At 33.3% G+C, this 9,667-nt stretch overlaps 1 protein-coding gene across 1 annotated transcript; it reads left to right on the top strand.

Annotated features, from left to right (window-relative positions):
- Positions 1-3,613, top strand: LOC139896438 (casein kinase II subunit alpha-2). The gene is made up of 10 exons (XM_071879086.1): positions 1-394; positions 871-1,000; positions 1,098-1,292; positions 1,943-2,100; positions 2,216-2,306; positions 2,415-2,480; positions 2,837-2,919; positions 3,011-3,074; positions 3,166-3,234; positions 3,342-3,613. Exons 1-10 carry the CDS (start codon positions 57-59, stop codon positions 3,399-3,401), a joined length of 1,254 nt encoding a protein of 417 aa, XP_071735187.1. The 5' UTR covers positions 1-56; the 3' UTR covers positions 3,402-3,613.
- The last annotated feature ends 6,054 nt before the right edge of the window (positions 3,614-9,667 follow it).

Genomic DNA, 9,667 nt, shown 5'->3' with positions numbered 1-9,667 from the left:
TTTGATTAAGAAATGGACTTTGTTGCTTTGGCGGTGGCTATCACTACTACTATCACATGTACCATGACTCACCACCACAACACTTTTGTCCCCTTTTCTCATTAACTACTGCTCCTCTTCTTCTTCTTCTTCACTCTCTGTTATCCTTCATCTTCTTGTCGTCCTTCACCGCCGCCGCCGCCGCTGCCGGCGACGATAACTTCCACCACCTCTGCCCTTCCTTCTTCCCTAATTTCGCCGACGATTTCTCTTTTATTCAACAGATCGGAGATCACGGTTACATAAACGGTTCAAGACGTGTATCGAATATGTCTAAATCTCGAGTCTACGCTGACGTCAACGTTGTTCGCCCTAGAGAATATTGGGATTACGAAGCACTTACTGTTCAGTGGGGGTATGTATATACTTTTGTTCCCCTCTTTCTACCAATAACTAAACCCTAGCTTCTTCGTTGGATGATTCTATGTATTTAATTGACCTAATTTAGATTTTAATCACTTTAATTTTCTGATTAGGGTTGAGATTTGGTTGAATGTGTGTTTTGATTTACTTAGCATTAGCATTGATTTGTTTGTGTTGAACGGCCTTATGTAATTCACCATTTTAAGGGGAAAAGCTGGTTCATTGATGAAACAAACATTATTGCTTGATGAAATGACCAATTTATAATCTTCCTTGATGATTCTTTTGTACCTGCATTTTGTTGCTTCTTGCAAAGTAAAGAAAATTTAACATGTGGCACAACTATGCTGAAGGCTGTAGACAGAATCATTTATATATCATTATACGTAAACATGTCACTTTTATGTACTGTCATATTGCATCTTATATATGTAAATCGTGCATCTTATCTTTAACGTGTGTTTTCAGCGATCAAGATGACTATGAAGTTGTTAGGAAAGTTGGAAGGGGAAAATATAGTGAAGTTTTTGAAGGCATAAATGTGAACACCAATGAGAAATGTGTTATTAAGATTCTGAAGCCTGTGAAGAAAAAGAAAGTGAGGTTCTTTTTACTGTATGTTCTAGTATCACAGTTACAACTTTTGTCGGCATGAACTTTACTTTTCTGTTTTTTCGTTTATGATTTATGTGTAGATTAAAAGGGAGATAAAGATACTGCAAAATCTTTGTGGTGGCCCAAATGTCATAAAACTTCTGGATATAGTCAGGGACCAACACTCAAAAACTCCCAGCTTGATATTTGAGTATGTGAACAGTACAGACTTCAAAGTCCTGTATCCAACATTGACCGACTATGATATACGTTACTACATATATGAGCTTCTTAAGGTAAAATAGTTTCGTTGTAAATCAAACTGCATTTTGCTTGTACTGCATTTGCTGCCAGGAAATGTATTTAAAAGTTCTTTAAAGTTTTATAAATTCTTTTAGAGCCTCATCCCTGCATGCATTCCTGGTAGTCAATGCCTCTGTTTGTTTGTTCTCTTTTTTATATCTGATTACAAGAACTTTATCCCTGTGCTATGTGTTATATATTATTTATGACGACACAAAGTATACAGTGATGAAATTATTGTTTTGTGTTGCTGTGCATTATCATTGAGAAGTTTACTTCTTTGTCTTGGTAAAGTAAGGTAAATATCCGTATTTGTTATCCCGAAAGAGGATTCCACAGTACAGTTTATATTTTGACAAGGAAAAAAATGCTTTAAATTACAAGAGATTTATGTTTTTGACTATCATTCAGTTTTTCTAAGAGCAGATAAAATTGTCACTTTGTTAACCGTGGTGATTGATTAGGGGTAAACTTGGATTTTAAAAGTCATAATTAAAAGTGTCTAAACATTTTTCTCTAGATTGAAACTTGAAATTCAACATTATATGTCAGGAACGATGGGTAGATATTTAGTATGCTGATTTATATAATAAAGGTTTTTACTTTTTAACAATATATATCGAGAATTTGGAGAAATTTGCAGGCTTTAGATTATTGTCACTCGCAAGGAATCATGCACAGGGATGTGAAGCCACATAATGTGATGATTGACCACGAGTTAAGAAAGCTCCGCCTCATCGATTGGGGCCTTGCAGAATTTTACCATCCTGGAAAAGAATATAATGTTCGTGTTGCTTCAAGGTATCTATACTATTTCAATCAGTAAAATTGCAGTTTTTGTTTCAAATTTCATACTTCACTTTTATGTTGTTCGTATGCTGGAAATTAAACGTTTCTTTCCATTTATATTACATAGATACTTTAAAGGGCCTGAGCTTCTAGTTGATCTTCAAGACTACGACTATTCCTTAGACATGTGGAGCCTTGGTTGTATGTTTGCTGGAATGGTAAGACTCTCCACTGAATAATTTTGGTGCTGACGTGGATTTCTGATATGTTAACGCTTTGCTCATCATATTTTACCTTGCTTATTTTTTCTATTATGGGTGTTGCAGATATTTCGCAAAGAACCTTTCTTTTATGGCCATGACAACCAAGATCAACTTGTTAAAATTGCTAGGGTAATGCATTTTCTGGACTTCTGTGAAAAAAGTTAGTTAAAGACATTAGGGACTGTTTATTTTCCACATAATGATCTGTTTCTGTACAACTCTTAATCCAGTAAGTAAAATTGTTGTTTATTTGTCACTTAATCTGGAAATTGGTCTGTTTCTAGGAGACATAGAATCAGACACCCCTTCTCATTAAGAGGCAAATGGAAACATGACTTAATACAAAAAATTAGAGTAAACAGCCCCTAAGCAATGTCACAGACTTTTGCAGCATGCAACAAGAAGAAAAAAATAGTTGAAATTTTTTGTATCTTTTGTTTTGTTTATATACTTGCTCATTTGATGATTCGGAATTATGACTACAGGTGCTTGGTACTGATGAGTTAAATGCGTATTTGAACAAATATCAGCTAGAGCTTGAACCTCAGCTTGAAGCTCTTGTGGGAAGGTAAATAAAAAGTGCAATTGCTGTTAAGTAATATTGAACTAAATCTTAACTTGTGCAGTATTATCTCATTTGTATCTGATATTTTGTGCAGGCATAGCAGGAAGCCGTGGTCCAAGTTTATGAATTCAGATAATCAGCATTTAGTATCTCCGGAGGTAATTTAAACTGATATTGCCATCTTGTAAAATATTAAATTAATGATATTTGGAGTGGTTGTGCTTAAACCCTATTTTTCCCCTGAATCAGTCAATTGACTTTCTCGATAAGCTTCTCCGCTATGATCATCAGGATAGGCTCACAGCAAAAGAAGCAATGGTACCATCTCTCTACTTTCGATAGTTTCTATCATGATCATAATCATAATGTTTGTGTTTAAAGTAGGACTTGCATGTTGACAATTCTTGGTGATATATTTTAAATAGGCGCACCCGTATTTCATGCAAGTGAGGGCTGCAGAGAACAGCAGGATGCGGACACAGTAACCAAACACATCCTAGCATGACTTTGATTCTGCGTACCTTGTTTGTGTTTAGATGACCGTATAAATAAGACAAAATTGGCTTTGCTGGTATTAATGAAATTGTTCTTATTAGCGTCTAGCGTGTTTATGTTCAAATAAACTAAAGTCTTGGGCATATGAGACTATTTTTTGCTTGAATTCATCTTATTATAGACTGATTTATCTTTTGTGTTACTACCATTGTTGTAGTTTATTTTGTTGTTCTTGCATAGTGTGCTTGTAGTTACCAAGTGCATGCTTTGTTACAGTTGGTTAACGCAAAGGGCTTTACTTTGAATCGAAGTAAACTAATGAATAAGAACAGGATTTGATATTTATATAAAAGTGACTCATTTTTCGAACTTACCAATAGTGTTATGATTCGGAATAACTTCAAAAATTAGGTATAACTCTGTAAATTGATTCCTTAATCATCATCATACCATACGCTACAGTACATAACTTTACTAATAAAATGGATACATAGTGGGGGCACTTGTGCATGGCATGGTAACGCTGTTAATTTGATAGAGCACTGTTAATCGTGACACTGAAAATAGTGTATAATTTTAGAGTCACCAAGGTAGAAGTGGGAAATTGGAAAAATGAATCGGTGTCTAATTCATTTTTAATTATTATTTAATTTATTTATCACTTTGTTTTTTATACTGAAATCATTTGTTCCTCCTTCCGGCATCTATAATTTGACTTTAAAGCCCCTCCTTAATTTCGGGCGTCTATAAATCGACTTTGAAGCCCGATGGCGAGCAGCGACGGTGGTTTAACGGTGATGCGGAGTCGACGATGCCGGGATCCCGACATCGGATTCGGTGGACGACAAAACACGCTATTGATCCTAGTGCTCTTACAAGAGTTGAGGAAATATGAAGTAACGAGAGGCTACCTATTCATATGTATACATCTTAACCGGCTTATTTGCTTACCATTTGTTCATAAGATCTTATGTGAGTTATGTGAGGATATCAGGACGTCAATCGTTATATCATCTTAAAACATTTCACATTTTTAAAGGTTAAAAGAGTACCATTATTTTGTTGAAAACATTATCATGATGGATACTTTTTATTTTCATATATGTTTTTTTTTTTTTTTTTTTACAGCGATTGAGATCAACCAAGGGGACTAAACCACCCTTGCGATCATCTCCCGTTTTGACTATGCTGATGCAGCGATGATAACCCCTCCCTCATCGCTGCCCGGAAGGAAACCTTGAAACCGATCCAAGGGCACGGCCAAGTAAAACCCTCCTCCCCTTTACCCCCCAAACGATATGGCCATATGGAAAAAGTGCCATGGGTGGATACTTCATGGCGAGGATTAAATTGTGTTTTTAAAATGTAGTCAATGATGGTCGAACTCCTGACCTCCCCTAAAAGAGGCAGACCACCAACTTCTATATGCTAATTAGAGATTCCTCGGAATGAGTCTTTTTACTTTTCAGTATGAGTTTTACCTTCGGGTCGGGTAAGATGATGGTATAAAAGTTCTCCTTTCTGTCTACTGTCTTGCATACGCGAAATTACATACTAAGGAGTAATATTCATCGGCGGATGCAATAGCGGAACTATGTTAAGGCCAAAGAGGGCCATGGGCCATGGCCCTCCTAAGTTGTTTGCTAGTACTCGTATAATACAGTAACTTTCATCACAATTTATGAGTTAGACAATCAAATATTGCATATTGGCCCCCTTAAATTGACATCTTTTACGCCCAAATTCACATACATAATCTCACTTGTTCTAAATTTAAGTGGAGATCACATCTTCTCCTAAACTTGTGTCGACAATTTTCAAAATTAGTTCATCACTTCGATATATTTGATTCTTCACGTATTTTTCTATTATTATTTATTATTTTTCTTAGTTTATGTTACTATATGTACGTAATGATCTCATCTCCGCTATATATATAATTATATATGACGTTTATTATCGCCATCGACCCTCCTAACTGAAAACTTCATGTTCCGCCACTGGGCGGATGGGAATACAATTTCAAGCTCAGCTCATTAACTTTACAGTTACCGATTATATATTTTAAGACATACCCGTTTTACAAAGTACATATATTTGCCCACAAAGCGTGTTTTTTACTATTTTATTTGCTAGGATCAAATAGTTGATCAGAACATATGGTTGTCGAATAAAGAAAAATAATCTGATATTTGCTATACTTTTTAGGGAGACTATACAATATACATCACTAAAATATCTCTTTACCATTTTGCTAAACACTCGCAAATTTATTTTTTGGACCGTTTAATCATTTTAACGATCTAAAATAATCACTTTTTCATTTGCCCTACATAACAAAATGGTCACAAATATAATTTGGTGTTGTACGGTGTAAAGATGAACACCCTATTTATCATTACTCGATTGAAAAAGTCCATACAATCTGCCGTTGCCGTTACTTTGTTGAGAAGCGATAGGGTCAAGGTCAACGTCTCATTTTTTATGCTGTCAAATTTCAAAAGTATAAAACAGAAATTTCTTCTGTGACTTCTACAACAAAAACAAACTTGCTAGGACTATGAGCTACATGCACGTATCACCCGTTCATTCAATATAAAATCTAACATGATTTAGTGGTTGATGTTATAATGGCTGTCTCAACAATTTAGTAAGCGAAAATAAAAATTGACCCTTATACACATATAATTTTTTAATACAAATAAAAAGATAATACTAAAATTTATCTATTTTTACTTACAATGTATATAACAATTTGAAATTATAGTATTACAACTTTAATAGATAAAATTTTTATTCAATTTAATTGACTTATTTGAGAAAACTGTATATATATTCAAAATTGTGGGCTCTTCTAATTTTTTAGACCCTGACCGGTTGCCATCCCATGTCCAAGAATCCGTCTCTAGACGTTATGATATATACACAGAAAGTCTCAATTTCAGTTAAACTACATACATCGGAATATAAATAATCGTGCTTTCGGAGTAACTTGAAGAAGGAAGATTCTCATTCGTTTACTAGTTTATAATGTATAAATCCGAAATCCATCAACATCTCCAGCTACACATTAATTCTTAATCATCCTTTAAACTTTGTACACAAAAAATGTAAAATGAATATTTTTCTCTATTTCATTAATCAATTTGTTACAAATTACACAACTTTAATAGTGTGAAACTAATTCGAGGTAACTAGCAATTGGTGTGCTTTGTCTTGCGTACTTTGTTTGTTATTGTCCCTTTATTTCCGTGTAGTTGTCGGTTTTGTTTGGATAATAGTTTGCTTTTTAGATTTTGGGTTGTTATAGAAACTCGTTTATAGATAGTTTGGGTGTAGATATAACTTTTTAGATGCGAGCTTCCCCTTTCCCCCTGTTTTTTTTTTGTTATTAAAGGGCGTTTTCCTTTGAAAAACGATCTCGTTTCTATATGAATTTTCTTTATTTTCGTTAAAAAATTAGAAATGACATTAATGGATGGTTGTTGTAGGCCGGTCGCAGATGCAAATTCAAAATTTGTTCAAGTCTTCACTTGATGACTTCAAAGTTGGTTTGGTGGATGCGGCCAGTGGTCTATCGAATAAAGGTTCTTTTCAAAACTCAACGGACCAATGAGTACTTCCTCCTTCATGTTGGAAGCTTCGACGAGCCCAACACACCACTATAGAGGATCTAGACTATACTAGACTCACTACACCAACACTTTGACGTTGGTTAGCCTTTAATTTTATAAATCCTTAGTGCACAATGTACTTAGGCGACAGTGTCGACCATATATCTTTAGGCGGTATAACCGACCATGTATTACTTAGGCGGCAGAGCCGACCATATAATAAGAACAACAAAAGTGCACTAAGAACTTAAACACAAACTAAGGCTTGATCGGGAAACTTAACAAAAACACTTATATTAAATTACAATTACAATATTACTTACAAGCTTTCTCTTCTCTACTTTCGCTAACTCACACTCTTCTTCTCTTCTTCACAACTCACTTCTTATTTCACTCTCACAACTTCACACACACTACACAACTTAAATGAAATCTCCTCCCATATTTATACAACTCTATGGAACATTCTAGAACATAGATATTTCCATGGATATATAAATATCTAGATATTTCTACAACCTACAAATATCTAGATTTTTCTTTTACATTTTAATTTCTAGATTTTTCTCTCATCTTCTAATATCTAGATATTTTCTTATACATATTAATATCTAGATATTTTACATATATACATCTACTAATTCCATATTATTTTATAACACCAAATTTGCATTGTATTTTAACACTTCATTGGGCACCTTGATTTGCAACTGATCTTCTAACGTTATATCCTTTAAGATTGAAAACCGACCACGTAAAAATATTCATCGGGAGATTTTAGACGGTAAGTTAAAAAGGTCGAACCATAGTCTTAGTCTTGCGGTTTTGCCATGTTTTGTTTCGTATTTGAGAGTGCTTTGGTTGGTTTTAGAACAAAGTTAGTTAATGTATGTTTTCGGTTTGGTTAAATTCTTTCGGTAGATAAGTATAGATAGTTTTGCATGGCACCTTCTAGGTACGAGTTTTGTCGGGTCTTCTCTTATATATTTTTATTGAAGATGTTTTCTTTTTCACACGTTTCCGTTGTTATGAAAGTTTTCGACAGTTTAGCTATAAAAAAAAGTTCAGTGACTTTTAAACTTTTTTTAAAATGAACCACCTCATTTTAATTAAACACCACCATGATAATTTTGGAGAATCTTACACTTACTTTTATAGCTATTTTTATTAAGTGAATTACTTTTATAAGAATAAATTGATAAAAAAATATATATTATAAATGTATGACAAATAAAAAGATAATGAACAAATCACATTTCTTTTCTCAAAGGCTTTTGTTGAATTCACAAATTCTTATTTTAACTAATTTGTTCGTCGCGTTTAACACGCCGTTAATTACCTACTTATTGTTATACCTTTGTCTTTTTTTCTTTGAAAATTTTCTCATGTTAGATTTGTTTCATTCATACAAACGTAACGCTTGCTTATTTTTAACGAGTATATAAACAAAAGTACAAAACTATAGTATTGTAGATGTGTCAAATAGATATATACTAGTAAATGAACCCCGCGCTTCGCAGCGGAAGCCCATAATAGACTTTAAGGGGAAACATAATAATAATAAAAAAATAATATGCATGAATAATAGCCCGAAATATTTAGCGTTTTTTTAAAAAACGTCGATTTTGCGTATAGTTAGTTGCGTTGTGTTCGTAAATTTATTTCGAGTTGAACGGTGGTTTCGAAAAAATTTAACGCGCTACGAGCAAGAAGATGTGGTTCGTCGGAGATTTGTTTGGGATTTTTTAAGTTGTTTTAAGTTGTTTTATTAGAGTTTATGTAGTTTTTATTTTAAACTTTCAAGTATGGTAAGTTTGACATTTTTTTAGTAAGAGTTGCTAGTCGGTACAACTTTTAAAGCTCTAGGTACAACATTCTAAAGCATAGTTAGGGTTACTATTCACCAATAGTATCCCAACTATGTCTAATAGTATATGGAGTGATAATAATATATAGGTTATATATGTATAATTTTAATAATTATTTATTAAATCGTATCACGAATATACATAATATTTACTTCATCTGTCCCAAAATAAGTGTCATATTTGACTTTTCAAGATCTATTATCCTTTGATATATTTTCTTTATATATTTTTATGTGTTATATAATATTTGATAAAATTTATATGAATAAATTTGATTTTAAAATGTGTTTTCATCGATATAGTTTTTATCAAATATTATATAACTCAAATAAAAATATTTGAAGTCAAAGTTTTAAAAGAAATAACATGAAAAGTCAAACATTACACTTATTTTGAGACGGATGAAATATTAGGAAAAAATTACGTCGGTAGTACCTGTAGTTTGTATACTTTTTCACCATAGCACCTAAACTTTTATTTTTGCACCGTTGATACCTGAGGTTTTATTGAATAACGGATGTGGTACCTCATACTAACAGCCGTTTACTCTGTTAGCTTAAACCCTCACATGTGCACTGCATGTGAGGGTATTTTCGTCCCATCAACTTAATGTTTCCCTAGTAAATATACATAAAATACAATACGTCCGTCCAGTTATTCAAACTATACAACGACGGTTTGTGTTCTCCTATTTCTTCTGCGTTCAACATCAGCAACAATCCATTAACCCTATTTGTGAACGAGATGGATTCTCCTTTATATCATATGCGAAAC

The sequence above is a fragment of the Rutidosis leptorrhynchoides genome, chromosome 3 (assembly GCF_046630445.1).
Source record: "Rutidosis leptorrhynchoides isolate AG116_Rl617_1_P2 chromosome 3, CSIRO_AGI_Rlap_v1, whole genome shotgun sequence".
Classification (NCBI taxonomy): domain Eukaryota; kingdom Viridiplantae; phylum Streptophyta; class Magnoliopsida; order Asterales; family Asteraceae; genus Rutidosis; species Rutidosis leptorrhynchoides.
Note: the sequence above shows the minus strand (reverse complement) of the source record. Positions and strands in the feature narration are given on the sequence as shown.